Consider the following 18487-nt stretch of genomic DNA (forward strand, 5'->3'; position numbering starts at 1 on the left):
ACAATCTGTCACCATATAGCACTTCCACTGAGCAACAAAGGAGAAAAAAATTAAATAAACAGGAAAATATGCAAGCTGGCAAAAATTATGGAGTGTATAAAACTATCATTCATTTATCTTCAAAAATGATCAGAAAGTTTTTATTTCTGAGAGCCTGCCTGTTTCAATTTGTACTGTAATATTTCAAAAGAAATAAAAAGATAAATGACATGAATGGACTCAGGAGACTGGTTCAGTGTTGCTTCTGCATAGCACGGAAAGAAAAGATGATTGTCATACTTTAAGTACTGCATCAGCTTTGGTTTCTGTCTTAACTGAAGAGTCATCTTCAACTTATTCCACTTACGCAAATGGTCACTTGTTCTCGTATGGCTACAAAGATCCACCCAACACGCTCATTTAGAGTGAGTTCAGGAACTTCAGTCTGTCTGATCATAGTATCTCTGGATTTTCTGCAGTTTAATTTACCTTAGGAAACACCCTGAGAGCTTGTTTAAAGCCACCTGATGTATCTCAGCAATAGGAAGACACTCCCCCTCCTTCATTGTTTGCTGGATGATCACAAAATTGGTTCCGAGGAGCCATAAATATGCAAGAATGGCCAGAGGTTTAGTTCCACCCCCTCAGTACAGCTGTCTGTAGAGCTGCCCAAAAAGGAAGGAAGCATCATCCTGTAAACACTGCACTTCCCTACTGGAGACACTGGGACTTGTGATTTCCCAGGACTGTTCCTGCCATGGCAAACTCCTCTGACCCTTGCTTGGGTCTGAAAGTCAGTTTCCATGCAATACGCTCTTTTTCAGGCAGAAACTAGAATAAACACACTCACAAATAACGAAAGGTAAAGAAAAGAAACAATCACTTCCAAGTGGGAAGCACTGTAGTGATTCTGTCCTTATTTTACACTTGCTGTTAAACTTTAAGAAAAAATACTTCAAGGTAAAAAGGGAGGGGGAGTCATTTCTACTGAGCAGAAAAATACACGTCTAAAAGCCATTTATCTTCTTCTAGCTGATGTATACAGAGTCACAGCCTGATTAAAGTGCAATATGATTATAGGGAGAATTTCTAAAAACAAGTCAAGCAACTCTTATAGAAATAATTTCTTTTCAAAATACCATGAAAATTGAATGAGGAATTAAATCCTGAATAAAAACCTGTTTTTAAAGGTACTTAAAATAATTGTATCCTTACCAAACTTTTGAATTTTTTCTTTCACAATTGTTTTAAAAATATGTTCAAATACTGGATGTTAATTCTGTCACTACACCACATACCTTTTCAGTGTGCAGCATGTAAGCTCAAAACAAAGAGAAAGCAAAAGGAATAAGACTGTATCACAGCCAATCAAGAAGACTAGCTGAAAACACAAAGCTAGATACACAACTACTGGCATACTCATATGTTCCAGATTAGGAAGTATCTAAAACTATATATCCTAGAATCATCATCACAAGTACATCTTAATCACAGGAACAAATAGGTGGTCTAATGAACATCAACCTAGTATTAATCTAGAACATGGTTTAGATGACTTTTTAAAATATAGACATTGATTTTTGTGGTGTATTTAAATTAGAAATTTAATCTAAATTGGCATGTTAGCCATGTCAGTTAAAAAGACTGGCCAACATTTTCCATATTCACATCCTATGTTAAACTGCTTAGAGCTTTCCCCATCTTTTACTAATCAAGCTGATATCCTGTGGGGCGGATATCTGCCCTGGACTACACTGCTCTGGAAAAACTTAGCCGCAACAGTTCAGCTTTTCAGAACAACTTACATGCACACCTAAATGTGTCACGCTAGTGAACACTGATAGATTCCTCAAGTTCTCATTGTTTCAAGCCTTGAAACAAAGACATGTAATGTGGGGAGTCCCACCTTAGCCGTAGAGATGGATGCAGCGTACAGATGTTTAAGGAAGACCTGTAACAGCTCTGCAGTGAAATCCCCAGGGATGCGAGCAGCATGGAGCACACTCAGAGTTGACCAGAACCTCTGAAATCTCAGCTCTGAGACATCCTTGAATGGCCACTAGGAATGACAGCAAAAATCTCTCTTTTGTGCTGTTAATACACAGGAACTTGTGCTCTTTTGTGGCTACATATATAAATATATGACCAGTAAACTAAATGGCATCAGGACTGGAACTCAATTGTCCACCATGTGTAACTCTTGCCACAGTCCCCAGCAGAGTTTTGGCCTGGGTCAGGTAGCGCTCCACCAAACAATGTCTGGCACAGTCTGGGAACTAGCACCATTCAGGGATCATTCATAGCTGGCTGTCTGGAAGCGCTGACCTTGTTTTGGAGGGTAAGAATTTGATTTTATGGATGCAAGCTTTTCATATCAAGGAGTGATATAGCAACTGTAGGAGTGCAAAGTCTATTCAGACATGCAGTCTTGTATCTAAAATTAATGTGACAGCTGATGAGATAGAAATTGATGAAGAAATGCACGCTGTGGGAGGGGTGCTGAGAAGGGAGAATGGGATGGGCTTGCAAGGATGGAGCAGTTCTGAGCTGAGCCAGTTGCATAGGACACTTATCTGTGGAAATCCCATTTCATTTGTTGTGATAGTTGGAAGGTGTGTGAGAGACAAGCAAGACACCATAAAACCAAAAGGGACCAGTAACAGCTGTGGAGAACTAGCTTGCCTTTCTGTGAATGAGAGTGCCTATGTGATACTGAATGAGGCACAAAAAACAACCTTCAGACCAATGAAACCTCTTCATTTTCCAGTCACCTTCATAATCTAGATTCTGATTTTCAGGAACTGAATCAAAAACTGTTGTAGAATAACAGTTACCAGTTCAATTTCTGATTGTTACAGGCAGTCATCTCATCAAACCTAGAGCCAACCATGTAGTCTCATGTGAAAAAAAAACCCAAAATACTACATTTCTTATGCATGCAATCCAGTTGAGGCACAATAGAAAAATGCATGGGGAATTTGACACCAGTGTGCCCTCACCATATTTTTTATGCATGCTACAGATCAGTGACTTCAGTTTTCTAGTGCTTTATTTTCACAACTCCTAAAAGTACTAAATATTTATTTTAAATTGGGCTTAGCATTTTGAAAACTATTTTACACTAATTTGTTCTATAAACACCTGAAAACCTTTTTTGAAAAGCCTTCTTACATTTCCAGCATTTGGAAGTAATTTGTTTCTAGTCCAAAAAAATGAATGTCTGTCTCTAACAGAAAGAGCTGGATTACTGCCCAGTCCACTTGAGAACTGGATGATGCTGACTCTTAGCCATTTAAATAGTCAAGTTAAACAAGACACAGTTGGGATGATAAAAGGAGGTCTGTAAAAAGACTATTGGTCTGGCCATGTGGACTTACAACTATCAAACAATGACTAGGAAAATAGTGAAAGAGAGGAAAAAAATAACGTAAGTGCCAGGGAAAATATTAGGATTAGGTGAATGTAGGAGCATGGTATCTGTTCATATCTTTCTCCCTTCTTGCCAGTGAGCTACCAGTAGCATATTTACTCCGCATAAGCACTGATGGAGGCAAAGAATGGCAAAAAAGGCATTACAAAGGAGAACAAAGGAGAAGGGAAGTAGACACTAACAGTCTGTACGGAGTATTATCCTCAAATGGGCCTATAATCTGCTGGGTTTGTATCTAAATTATATTCTATAATATAATTTTGTGTGAACCTTGTTTGCAAGCACAACTTTGCAAGCCTCTTACTAGCTGGCAAAAAGTGACATAAGACAAAATTGTCTTCTCATATACTATTAATACTAATTCTTTCCCTTTTACAAACTATAGTTCCAGATATGACAACTAAAGAATGGTGCAGCAGAACAGAATCTGATGAAGACCTGAGAATCTTTTCAAGTAAATTCTCTGAATCTGTTTATTTCTGCATGGGAAGAAGTTCATTCACAAGAGGAGAAAGATGCACAGTAATGGAAGCAACACTAGAATGCCTTTTAGGTACTGGTCAACTAAATCAGCATGGCCTTAATGCTTCTAGACTTAATGAATCAGAAAATGATCAGTGAAGCTGAAAATGGAACATACCACTGACACTGAAGAATGAAATGTGCAAATGAACGTCACTTAGAGGATGGGAAGATCAGAAATGAAAGCATTTAAGACATGATTAGGAAGCTACAATAAAACCTAATTCCAAGAAAAAAGTAGAAGTAGGCAAGGAGGATGCAACCACAGAAAAAGATAAAAGAGCATAGAATATTTGGGCCAAATTAATTCTTTCTATAAATCCACAGCTTCAGTGCTATTAGTACAGAAATTATCTTCGGCTTTAAGACAGAAAACTAAAACCACTTCAGATTTTATTTCTCTAGTTGCTGCAGTGATTTCTCCATTCATATTCCATTTAGACCTAGGGTGATAAATCTATATGAACTTGCAGAGACATAGAGAAAGATGCATAGATTTGCATGAGAAATTCAAGGTTTAAAAATGTTTTAAAAGACAGTTGAGGTTTGATTTTAAGCCAAAGGGAAGTTGTGTCTACTGCTCCAAGTCAGCTCTATTGAGGGAATTTGGAGATGAGAATAATCTATAACTGATGAAGGATCTCTTGGTCTGATTAGTGTCCTGAAACAGACTTAGACTTGAGGTTTGTTGGTTCAGTAACTAGGGTTGCAAGCTTCTGAAATTCAATCACCATGTTAGAGGCAGCTAGAACAATGTAGATTTCTATTATTTGTTAATCATTTACAATATACTAAGTTTCATTTAAAATAAAAAACAAAAACCACAAAACACATACAGGCTATATATTGGTATATGCATGGAAATACATATTTGCCTCAGGAACTCGGGCTGCTGTTTCAGTATACAATAACAAACATATTACCTTTCCTATCCTAAAAAGTTCAAAAAATAAAAATCTTGAAACAAAGTCTACTGTTTAAACATTCTTTTTTCTAGTAATAGCGTAACAGTTGTAATAATAGCAATGAGGAATTTATTTGTGAACTATCACGCTATCAAGTTTTTCTGAAGCATAGGGAGAAAGGTCAAAAACTTTCAGCTCCTCAGAAATTGCATACTACGCACATCCTGCAAAAAGCAGCAGAAAGCAAAAAAAATAGGGTTGCTACTTCTTTTGTACTGATCTGAGAAAAGAGTAGGAGTGGTACTGCCTATTCATTTGCTTGCTTTCTATTTTGCTGAAATTACAGGCAACAATGTAAAACCAGTACCTATAAAAAGGCCCCCCAAAAAAAGAAAGAACAGGGAACATACTGGAAAACATCTCTCAGATTTTCAGTATGAATGCCTATGCTTCCATTTTCTTCCCATATGTAGGTCTGATTTATTCATTTGTGCAGTATGTTTTTTCACTTACAAAAGTAACTAGCTCACTGCTCATAGTAGCAATATTATTTGATAAAACACAAGTGTTTTTCTACTTTCCTAAAGCACACACCCTCTTTTTAAGCTTTCTTCACAGAAACCTTGCACTCTGGTACCTTTTTACAATTCACCTGCCATTTTCCCCCTAACTTATCTGCTTTCAGAAACACAGTCTTATTCACCTCTGTCTTGTTAGCTTTCAATCTCAAACAATTATACTCACTCTTTTCTTTCCTAATATCACGTATTCCTTCGGCTCAAACATCTGATTATTTTAATTGCTAGTTTTACCTAAGTGCTGTGTTGTTTCTGTGAGGAAAAGGGAATAAAAGAAAACAGAAACAAAAAAGCAAAGTGATGTTTTAATTCAGTAAAGAATTTTGTGTTATTGCTAACAGCTCTTTTAGTTTGCTGACAAATAATTCAAAAGTATTGCTTACACTTTCAAACCCAGAAAATACCTGATAAGTGCCTAGCATAAATTAGTTCCTAGAGAAATCCAAAAGTAGAAAGCTCTAGGAAGACCCTTATTTAAAAGGACAGGCATGTTGTAATAAATAATCTCTTGCTTTACCTAAAATGATGTGTATTCCTATACTCTTACTTTTGATCCCAAACTTCTTCTTTTGCATGTTTTAGAATATTACACAGATTTGCACTTACTTACAAATTGTGCTAGCTATCCTGTTTCTCTTAATGGCAATCTAAAATTTGAAAGCTTAATTTCTACAAGTTAGAACAATTGCCCTTAACATGAGCATTATGGTATTGCAAATTATTCATTTAAGCAGGAAAACCTGGGACCCATAGGCCAATACTTCCACAACCCTGCTGATGGGTGCTTTCCAGCCTGAAGAAATTCCGTTTCATAACTCCATTTGTTTCCTGCCATTTAGCCAACTTTCCACTTACTACATGCCTCCACGCCTTAATATTAACTTCCAGTGCAGAACACTGTAAATTATTTTCTGAAAAATCAAAGCATATGATGGCCACTGTATATCCTTTGTCTTCTTTGGCAGCGACTGCCTCAACAAATTCCAACGAAATATTGAAGCATGACCAGCCCTTCCTGAATCCCGTACAGCTATTCTCAGTCAAGCTGTGTTTTCTAATGTTTCCCTACCTGAGCCTTGAAATTAGTTTCTGGAGATCTCTGTTAAGTCTTCTGCAGTTTCCTAGCATATCTTTGTAAACAACAGAGGAAAGTAAACTTGTGAGGTCTGCTGAAACCTTTCCATTTCTATGTGTTTCTCAAAACAAGAATGCAAAAATATTAACATTTTTTCAAGATACCAAATTATGTGCATGTTTCATACAGCAAGTCTTTCCTACCCTCACATTGTGCTACATAAATTCTTCAGAGTGCCAGGCTGTGCAGGGGAAAGGAAATGGAGTGTTACAGAACTCAGATAATTTGATTGGGCTTGTATGTATTTTGATCACTTGCCCACTCATATACCTCAGCTTTTTTAATCTCAAAATCACATTGTATACCAAACTTAAAATCTATTCAGTTTCTAAACTTCAATTTCAAAAATAAATTTAAATCTAGACTTCATAAAAATAATTTGTACTTGCCCAATGCTCTTCCTCCGTAGATTTTTTTTAGCACTTCATAAACTAAAAGAGATGAGCCTTATTCCTGTTTTACAAATAAAAAATTGAAGAAAAGTTATGTGCACAATGACATGTTGAATCAGGAAAAGACAAGCCAAGATGTTATGGTTCCTCCCTCCTGTACCTCATTAATTCCATACAATACCTCCCTATTGGCATAAAAAAGCCTGTCTTTAGTACAGTGTCAAATTTTTAACTAAACTATCATAACTATTTTTGCTCTGTTAAAAATTAATTTAGATGTAAATAATTTCATTGCCAGGCAGTGGGTACCCCACCACACTGCTGATAATAAAACAAACTCCTAGTGGTATCTAATGTATTATTCAAGCAAGAACTTTGGCAGCCCACTACATATGAGTTCATTTCCTCAATTACTACATAACTCTCCAAAACCAGTATTTTTTTGATTTGTGTAGCAACAGACAAATATGGATAGACTGCCTTCCTCAGGTAGGAAGTTCATATTCTGTGTTCCATGAGAAATTCCTAGCTCAAGTCTAGCACAACGACTACATGCAAAGATTCACACTTTTTCATGGTTGCTTATCTATCTTCCCTACCCTATAACAGAAGTGTCAATTTATTCTACTACACTACAGCTCTGAATGATTGTGCTTCACAGGGAATTAAAAAGAGAGCATTTCTTACAAATAAAGAATTATTAGGTGTCTTTTTTTGTTTTCCTTCTTTCTCACTACCAACTTGAATGTCCAATTTTAGGTTGCTAATGAGTTAGACAAGAGTTGAAAGATGTACATGTATAAACAAATCTATAATCCTACCATGACTGTAGCCAATGGTCATTAGGAAGAAGTTGAACTACTAATGATGAATATAATGCATAGGATTCAGTGCTAGATAAAGCTGGGAGACAGGACAGAAGATTTTAAATCTTTATTCAAGGCTTGTGCATATACTTTGTTCTCTGTTTTACAGGAAGAAAGTGAAGGAATTCAGATGTTAGTTAAACCTAGACTGTAGGCATAAAAAGCAGTCCTAAATTTTGGCCCTCCAAAATGGACCATTTATATCAGCAAATAAATAAATGTGCCTACCTGAATTAATGAAGTTTTAATTTAATCCTGCTTTCTTTGTTCTCTTTCAAAGTCTTTGTTTTGTTACCCACCATGACATGGATTTTTTTGATTGCTGTTTCATACTTAGAAAATCAGGGAACCAAGAGTTTTTAGTTTTACTGTTTAATTGTTACTTATACCATGTCCTCATTGCTCTCTCTAATACAGCATTTTGCAACAAAGCTCCTCTAGTTTTAAAATCTCTCTTAATTTTGTGACCCTGTCCAAGCAACCATTCAAAAGATCACAGCCCAGCTATGGCTTTGCATTAAAATTATGAAAAAGGGGGAATTTCAACATAAATCCAGGAGAAACCTGCTGGTTTTAACTTTGTATCTGTTTGGAAATTAAATCTAAAGAAGAAATCAGGACATAAAGCTCATGAAAACTAAACCAAAGGAAAACATGCTTATGAGTTTTTACGTTAAGTTTCATAAAATTGTACTTCAAAAAATTATCCTGTTGCTTCATTTTAAATCAAGAGATTAAACTGTGATTGTATGCATGCTTATATGCATAATTCAGTAAAAGGTAACAAATCACCACCAGAAACCCTAGAACAATTTATGTGTAACTAGTATACACATGTATTTGCCTTCCTCCCGTTTGACTTCCCACCATTGCTATCCTTACCTTCACACCATTTTACCATTATTCTTTTTATCACTATTCTATTCTATTCTATTCTATTCTATTCTATTCTATTCTATTCTATTCTATTCTATTCTATTCAGCTACTCTAACTTGCATGGCTTCTAGCTGTACATACTAGTCATTCACCAGGATAAACTAGCATGAGCCCTGCATCCTTGTAGACATCTACTAAAGTAAGTTGTACAAATCAAAGGTGAAAGAACTGACTGCAGGATACAAATGCTAAGTGAATTTTCTAGCACATAATTATTCTTACATATTCTGTATTTATTTGGAAATTCATCATTATGGGTGTATTCTTTTAGGTCAGTTAGTCCCAGAAATACAAGTCTAAAAACTTAAGAAGAGAATGGCAAAGAAAGTAGTCTGGCACCTAGAAGAGATGTTGAAGTTCATGATACCCCTCAGACATAGACACCAATTCCTCAGGCTGACTTTTTGAATTATTTTTTTTTTTCCCCAGCAGAGTTCCCAGTGCAGAATTGTTAGGGAATTGTAAACTTTGTGTACACCCAGACACCAGTAAAAGCTTTCTGAATTTAATTGAGTGGCAATATCTTGCCCCTCTGCAAGACAAAGCCTCCAGCTCATCTCCAAGATCAAAGCACATGAGACCTGCTAACTCACAACTGCTGTATCTCCCAGCTCAGCACCAACTCCACTACCTGCCATTCACAGCCATCCTTATAGCTCAAAATATTGGTTGCTAGTTCCTCTTCTAAATACTGGACCATCTTGGGCAGACTGCTCCATAAAGGAAGGCAAGCGAGGAGCCAAGAGTCACAGCTAGGCAGGCAGTGGCAGCAACATCACCAAAAAGGAACCAGGAAGTCAAGTCAGAAATTCAAAGTTAGGATCAGGTCTGGAGACAGTAACAGGATCAGTCACAGTCCAGTGATCATCCAGCAGGTGATCCCTAGTGATAAGCCAGGCCTGAGGTTAAGCCAGTAAGTCAAGCCAGTGGGTGAGGATGAGGGTGAGCGGTGCAAGACTGGGAGCAAGTGCAATTGCAACATGGCTGCAGGGTAGCTCAGACAGGGGCCAAGCACAAGAGTTTCAGGTTTAAAGCCACCCCCAAGTGAAGGAGGGGGGGCCCCCACTGAGGCTCCTTAGCAGCAAGCAACTCCTGGACAAGAGATCTTAGCTGGCCTCTAACCACCAGCTGAAAGTTTGACAGCCTGTTACTGCAGGCAAGCTCAACAGCCACAAACAGCAAATCCTGTGTTTGAAAAAAAGGACAAGCTAGGTACTTACATCTAGCAGATGGTTTTGGGTGGAAAATTCATCTCACCTAAGGTTTCACATGTAAGCTCATAAGAATGATGGAAAAGGGGAATTTTAAACACAAACTTTTCTCAGTTGCTTAACTAAGGCTCTGCCATCTCAGCTTGCTGGCTGTTGTAAACTCTATTCCTGTAATACAATGATCCTTGTGAATTAATAAACCATGAACTTCAGCATCCATGTTCAGATTCCTCTCCTGGTTCTGGCACTTAAAACTTAGCCATATCAACACTGACTGCCTTTGTGTGAATCTAGTCCTTACTATATAAGTAAACTGGAGCCACAAAAATACGCGAGTTGGTTAGTCTCTCCAGCATGCACCAAAGGGGCTAGAATCTATTTAGTCAAGTGATGATGGGAATTGTTCAGCACCCAGCCATTTCTATTTCGCTTCTAAAAAACATGTTTCTTTAATCTTTAAAATTCAAGAATCTTAAAGACATTAATGAAATATTATGAAATATTTTAAACTCTCTGTAAGGGGATATATTATAATGTTTGTAAGGAAAACCTGTATTCACAAATTTGGATTTTGCAGTCTGAACCTTAAAAGTTTAATTAGAGTCTTGCTAAATTCTGTTTCTGGTACTAAAGCGTGGATTTTATTTCAAAAGTCCTGTTTTCTGGAAAACGAAAGCTCTAATAAAAAGTAATTTCATTTGGCAAATCATCAATCTCATTCATCTCATTGTGTCCAATAAGGTGGAAATGATTACACAAGGTGGTAAAAATCCTTGCTCCCTGTAAGTCATTAGAGTTTTATTCTTGCTTTCTCTAAGTTAGGGTTTGATCCCAGTAGTGTAGGGATCAGTTTATATTAATGAATTACAATAGCAATTTGAATTTGATAAAGTTCCATGGGATTACCATTTGATTGTTTCATTCATTGAGGTATCACTGCTGGCCAAAACTCCTCTTTGCCTCTTTGCATATTCTTTCTCATGTTTGGATATGTGCTATGAAAACAGACAAAGCTATTTCTGGCTACTACACAAGCTATGCAAGAAAAGAGTTCTGTATCACTTCCATTAAAAAACTTCCCCTTTCTTACCTGTTCTGTACACGCTACAGGAATCAATTGTCAAGATAACTCAAATCTCCACAGATCAATGGTCTCCCTCACTGGGGCCTCTCCAGCACAGAAGTTTCCTGACCCATCTTTTTACCCTTCCTTGGAGGTCTGTAACAATTTCCTATACATGTTTTACTACTTCTTTTAGCTACATTTTGTGTTTGTCACATTAGCTAACCCACATATGTAATTTCACTCAAAATACTGCAACCTCTAACTAGATCGCCACATCACTTTCCATCTTCTGAATTTGTCTCTTTGGTAAATTGAATACTCTGATGTTTTAATATTAAACCATTTAACCAAGATCCAGTCATGTTTCTACTTTAAAAGTTTACTGTTTTGTTCTGAAGCATCACTTCATGTTCCTCACATTTTTACACAGATTCTCTTCATAAAAGAAAGTGAATTTCCTTTCTCTAGGCAATGCTTTCTATCTATATCATTCACTTCAACAACTTAAAAAATTACTTATCCTTTAAAAGTTGGCTGATCTCTCTCCCATCTTTCACTACCTATCCTTTTGCTAAAACAACACACATAAAACTGAATACTAAAATTACAAGACTACTTCCCTGCTAATTTCTTATACAGATACAGCCTGTCAGTTCTAGATGACTTTGGATCAGCCCCAAACAAAAGAAAATATTCTGGGTAGTATAATCCTGCATGGAACAATACGATCTGTATAAAAAATCACTTACTGAATCACCAGCACCTCTTTCCACTCCTAGGAGATCTCCCATCGAAGCAATGCCTGAATTAGTGTAGAGTGATTTGTGGCTTTCCAGCTGTCATTCATTAATTCTTAGGAAATACAATATACAATACAATAGTACTCAGCCTGAGGTTGTAGTCTGTAATGTTTTAGGAAGAGTGCAATTTGCCTGCTGAACGTTCTTCAAAATTGTTTTCAAACAATAACTGTAGCCCATTATTTCTATAATCCCCCAAACACATTTCACTCCTGATGAAATATTGAGTCAGTTGCACAGACCCATAAAGGAGGAAGGGTAAGGAATTGCATCTGTGGAGAGTCTGGTCTATGAAATGAAATGCTGAGCTGAAGACAAGGAGTTTTCCTCCAGTACTTTGCCATTCGTGTTTCTTTGGCAGAGAAGAAAGCACAGGCATGCCTGACAGCAGGGGCTAGAAGTGACCTGGGCACTCTGATCCACTGGCTTTGGCACTTCACCATCCGGCTGACCCATAAAAGTCGCCTTGTTTTAGAAATAGTATTGCTTAGCTATAATGGACCACTAGCTGCCTCGTTTCTTTGACCAGAGACAGGAGAGGATGTTGTGATGTACCGGCCCCATTTGAGGATCCAAGGGCCTGGGGACCTACCTTTAGAGCGAGCCAAGAAGCTGCTTGCACAAAGCCAGTCAGAGAGACTCTGTAATGCCTGCTTCATCAAGGACTTTTGGCAAAATCTATGACAAGTTCAGCTCAGCCAAAAACACCACACCTTTAGACATGCACTGCAGCAGAACTTGAGTACGTAGGGAAGTTTTCTGGTGGGTCCTAGGCACTCCTGACTTCCCAGAAATCTGAGAAGGCTGCATAGGGATTTTTTTTAGGTCTGTTGCTCTCTTGAATTTACATGTTAATTAGCCTGAACTGCACATTAGGTAGCTAAGAGCTTTTTTCCCCTTTAACTCTTACACAGTTGATTTAAGAAGTAAATAAAAAGATAGGAGTGGGAGGTAAACCTGAAACAAGAATCAGTCACAATAAATACTGGGGTTAACAAAGCATAGCCATCATTCAGTGTTTAGTAGGCACCATGACAGCAATTATTTTAAGGAAGGATTTGAAAAACAATGCTTCAAGTATTTTTATGGTGAACTCCTCCCGTGCTCAGAGGTTTTCATGCTTTTAGCTATTACATCTGCAACTGAAGCTAACTGTGAAATTAGCAATTTATTTATCCCATGGTACATACACACACATTTGCAACACTAAAAGTGAGTAAGGGTCAATAGTGAACACTGTGAGTAAAAAGAACCTTTTTTACCAGACTTTGTCATCCAGTATTTAATCAAATAACTGCAGAGACTGCCATCTTGAAACATTTCCCTGTCCCTTCTTGTTGCTTCTATCGCTAGTACTGTTAACACACTGTTGTTATTTCTAAACAACGTAATATGAGCTCTGCCAAAATAACAAGTCAGGACAAAGGAAAGTTGATCTTAAAAATGGCTGCCTGAATTGCAAGGAAGCAGAAGATGCCATTAAGTATAAAATAGAACAATAAAGGCTTACAATTTGTAAACAGTTTTTGATTCTGTAACATTTAGTAAAAATAGGTCTCCTTAGGAATGCATGTACACATTAAGATATTTTTCAAGATTATATCTTTACGAAAACTACATTAGAACTTGTAGTCTGTTTCTTGTATTGTGTCCTATTCTTAAGAATAATTTATTAATATAATAAATAAATACAAAGGGAAAATATCTCTTATGGAAATTAACTATTCCTGATTATTTAGCCACAGATTCGAAAGAAGATTAAATAGGATGTAAAGTTGTTGCTAATCTTATTTGTAAGGTACAATTGAAAAACAAAAAAGCGTACTGAAAGCATGTTAACAGTGATAAAATTATCTAGACCACTCTGTGTACATAATTACCAATAATTTAGATTTATCCATCTGAAATCAAGATGTAATTATGCATTATCCTATTTTATATTTAGACACTTCTGTAAAATAGAAATTTTAGTTCAGTGAACAATGAACATACAGATGTTCCTAAGAAAAGTGGAATCTGAGACATCAGGAAAAAACTATATTTTATCTCCCTCATTCATCCAAAATCAATGGAATATAATAATCATCACTGTTTCTTAGTGATTTTGTATGGAATGGAAGGTAATAAGTAGATGAGAATTGAAGTTTTCTTGCAAAAGCAACAGCAGTAATACCTGTAGACAATCCGATGTGCGAGCAATATTTTCTGAAAGTTTAGTGAGTGCCTCTTTCCTTTTATAGTAATTTCTTTAAGGCTGGATTTTTAAAAAATTGTGCATTTGAATTAAACTAAGACTACTACTATCATATCTATAAAATGAGAACCTGAGTTACCTGTATGGCTGTGAGGATATTGGCTAACGCCTGGCCATATGTGTCATGACAGTGAACAGCAAGAGCACTTAGAGGAATTTCTTTCATAACAGCTTCCAACATTCTTTTCATACTTCCAGGAGTCCCCACACCAATTGTGTCCCCCAGAGAGATTTCATAACAGCCCATACTGTACAGGCGCTTAGATACCTGATTAGAAACAGAGAAACATGAAAAGGTCAAGATGAAAGAATATAAAATAGGGTCAAGAACATACATTAAAAAGGACACGCTTCTGTACAGGTTTCAGGTTTTGACCCACCAAGGTGGACCTACGTCCTCTTGAAACCCTCTATTCATTCTTGAAAATTGTCACCCAATAAGAACGTCCCATAGATGCTCTTATTTTAAATTTATAGTTCTGCTTCTGTACATGAAATAACCAACCAAGCCAAATCCATCAAAAACTTGCTTTTTGACTCTCCCACAGAATCCAAACAAGCAAGATTTTACACTATGAATTAAGTTTCTGTCAAGCCCTTTCCCAACATTTTCCTCTCTCTGGGGATTTCCCAGCTGTTTGGTTTTCTCCGTGTACTTTCCAGCTTACAAGTTGTGCAGGGTAAAGACCTGCCCTTTTGTTTGCTTATTACACGGAGCCAAGCACATGGCTGAACTAAGACAATAAATAATTAACAAGAAGCCTGATTTTGCTTTCTCTTGGCACTGAAAACATCAATGAAAACTGAAGTTTTAACACGTTGTAGTTAATATTTATTTTGCTTGCTTTTCATGAAATCAAACATTAAAATACTAACAAAGCAAACTTGTAACTTAACTAACATTCTAGTCCTTAAATTTAAAAATTTTTCTTAATACCAAACAAAACCCTATACAAATAGTTCTTATGTAAGTAGAGCCCTAAATGTTTCTGGAATTATGTCTTTGAGGAGTTCTTTGTATGAGTACGAGATTTGAGGTCTGGCTTCATAATGTTTGTATGGAGAGAGACATACACTGGGATGCACAAAACTATGTTTGCACCAAAAATATCGCTTTAGAAATTGAATGTAGGATCTTTCCATCTTAGTTTTGCTGAATTTATTTGGAAAGGGCTTCACCTTATTTTCAGTTGCTGAGTATGTTTGTCCCCTTTAGCATTCCCCACTGTGTATCAGCAATCCTGAAAGGCCACTCCACTGGAACAGAATCCCAATCTGGAAATTAACTGTTTAGAAATGAAAAAATATGACCCTTTTCCAAGACATCTTCAGTTGCACTGCACTCTGCTGTTAAAGCAATTCCAGGACTCCATCAGTGGGATTGCTGTGAATATGTCTGAGGAAGCTGACAAAGTGCTGCACCAGCAGTCTTGGAAGTGCTGGATTAATATTGCTGTTCACTTAATTCAAAGAACAGCTGAAAAATAACTTCAAGTAGTCTCAATCATTCTGCTTAAAGCTTGGAAGGGCTATGACTATTGCAAAGGTAGTAAAACTCTTTGTGCTTTAAAGTCAAAGAGCCCCTGGTTCGCATCAACATAAATTCAATATACGCTTTAGTAAAGGGACATTCACCAGATTGCAAAAAAGATTCTATCTTGCAGCATATTTTTATATCATCAACACAGGGCAGGTGTTTTAACTTGGACTACTCTTGTAAGAAAAAAAAAAGATCATCTGCAGTTAGTGGTAGATTACCTCTAGTTAATCCCCAAACTGCAGGTTTTGTTTAAGAGCAGGGTAAAAGAAGACAACTGCATTTTTTCCTCATGTTCTTTTTCATTCATGATTCAAAGTTTTTCTAGATGAGCATTTTAGTGATGGCAAAGAGACTATATAAACTGCTAGAAATCATGTTGCATTCACTTCTTTCCCATGCTCAGTCCTTAGGTCTTTCAGCTTCTGAAAAGAGTTCGGAAAGATGAAAGGAGGGGGAAAACTCTGCTAACAAGCTGAGCATCATCACTGACTTGTCATGATCTAACCTTAAAGTGACCCTTAAGAAGAGATCTATATTTAATTTCAAGAAGAATGTGCATGCTTGGGAGCTGAATGGGAGTTTCTCATATTGGATTTTCTATCCTACCATAGTAGGAGGCAGCCCATTAGTTACAGTTTTGTAAGTTTTCAATGTGTATTTTTGGGAGGAGGGTGGGGGAGAAGAGAACACACTGTTTGCTCAGTGTAATCAGAATGTGATTACGAGCTTGCAGCTTTGTTGGTTGAACAGGGTTGTGTTCTGCACCACTGAGCAGTTTTACTATGCGAGTCTTGTGCTACTCCCCTTGGGAACACTGCCCTGACACCAAGCATTGATCAAAATGGGAGTTGGTGACCCAACACTGCAACCCCTTAGGCATGTGAACAATCCTACTGCTGGAAATAATATCTAAAACTACACTCTTAAACTGAATACAAAAGGTCATAATCGAGATGATTTTAAGCAAATAACAACACAAAAACGCACTGCAGTCTTTGTGCTGTAAGGGAAACTTTGTAACAGCATTCAAATAAGAACAGGCACATTTTCTGTAGCCTGAACAGCCTATGTGCTGGATAATACTCATATGAATTCACTGCTCTAGGTTAAAAGGAAGCTAAGGAGAGAAAGAAGCAGGCAGAAAGATAAAACAGCCAAGTATATGACTAGAAGACAATGGATAACACAACTGACTTCAAGGATATTACATGGTGCTTCCAACAACTTTCAAGCCTTATTTGCCTAAGGTTGAAATTCACAGACCACAGGATGATAAATGGTTAAACAGTGACTCCATTTCAAGAGAAAGCAGAGTGATAAAAAAGGACTATGCAGTTTACTTTAATAGATGAGAAATGGGGGTTTTTTAAATAAAGAACCAGATGGAGGTACCAGATGGATTCTAGAAGTCTAAAGGCATCTGAAGTTTGCACTCGCTAGATAACTATGTGTAAAACAGTTATACATCTAGTAAGCCAGAAATGCGTGTAGTCTGGTTAATGAGCTACCTCTCCTAATTCGTTTTGCTTCAGTTAAAAGATCTTTTGCTTAAAAAAAAAAAAAAAATTGGTCACTGTCATTGACTGCAGAAGAAACAGTCTAAACCTTTCAATCATAGCTGCTGATTGCAATGCACAGTCAAGGGTGTCACGCACTCCCACCCCGAGAAAGATCATGACCAGAGAGGCAGCTCTCTGAAAGGGTTTAGCAACATGGCCAGTAATTTTGGTAATTCTGTTTCAGCAAAGGATGAGTGCATGTGCTTATGTAAAATCCATTAACAGCTAATCAGATGCTTCCGTATAAACATCAGTGCTTGCTGAATCAGGGCCTCAGGAACTTTAATGAGGCAGCTTTTATTCTTAAACACATACACAATGGTGTACAGGTACACAAGAAGACACTTATTAGGATGAAGACAGAAAATAAAATATCTGTGTGAGTAAAAGTTTGCAGGTTTGGAACATTAAGTAGCACTCCCACTGGCAAACTGAAAAGAAGCTCTTCTGCGCAAGGAGAGTAGTTAAAAAACAAGCAACACATGGAAAGAAGCCTGTTGGGGAACATGATAATGCAGTAAGCAATTTACCAACAGCACAGCTGAATCTGTCATCACCGCTCTAACTAAAGCTGTGTCACTTCTAACTTTCACTTCATATTAAACCCAATTAATTTAGAAATACTGAGTACCTTCCAATTTAGCTATTCTTTCAAAGCGTGTGAGTATATGTGGCTGCAGTGGGAGAAGTATTATCACAAGTTCCATCCGGAATGTACACTAGAAGATGCAGGAGAACAGGACCTGAAAGCCACACACGCACAACACATCAGACAAATGTTGACTAACTGCTAGTGCTACAAAGAAAAAAAAAGTGGTTTGGAGATTCTGCTAGATCACCAAAAGTAGGTGATTAAGTGTAACAGAGAAGACAAGTCTTTCTCCAGGAGGAAGGCCAGTGTGTTCTGCCTTGTGCCTCTTGAATTCTCTCCACTTTCTTCTCTACTTTCCATTTCAGCTTTCATGCCCTCTTTGCGTTTCTGCAGAATTTAACACTTGTGTCTCACTCATCTCTTTCTCTGCTGGAAGAAAAGGCTGGACTAAGACATCGCTTTTCTTCTCCTTTATCCTAAATGGGAAAAGGGGGCAGGGAGGGAAGGTGCCTCTTATTCCACCATAGCAGTAGAGCAAGTTAAGTAGTAAGAAATCATGCTGGGGATGAGTTTTGCTTCATGTGTCAATCACATGACACTCGCCAGAAGCACAATGTTGTAGCAGTGGCTCTAGCGGCTGACAGCGCAGTATGCTTATGCCAGCATAAAATGGATTTAAAAGCAGATACCCTTTGCAAGAAGTTGTGCTGGAAATCATCTC

General features: G+C 37.3%; 1 protein-coding gene across 2 annotated transcripts in view; it reads right to left on the reverse strand.

The window, feature by feature from the left end:
• HMGCLL1 (3-hydroxy-3-methylglutaryl-CoA lyase like 1) overlaps positions 1-18487 on the reverse strand; it is an 85707-nt gene that overhangs the window by 22043 nt on the left and 45177 nt on the right. The window contains exon 7 of one of the 2 annotated variants that reach the window (XM_072855186.1): positions 14155-14343. The exons of the other annotated variant lie outside the window; for it this stretch is intronic. Within the exon in view, the coding sequence (XP_072711287.1) occupies positions 14155-14343 (189 nt within the window). The remainder of the gene's footprint in view (positions 1-14154; positions 14344-18487) is intronic. 2 annotated transcript variants of the gene reach the window in all.

The sequence above is a fragment of the Ciconia boyciana genome, chromosome 3 (genome assembly GCF_034638445.1).
Source record: "Ciconia boyciana chromosome 3, ASM3463844v1, whole genome shotgun sequence".
NCBI lineage: Eukaryota > Metazoa > Chordata > Aves > Ciconiiformes > Ciconiidae > Ciconia > Ciconia boyciana.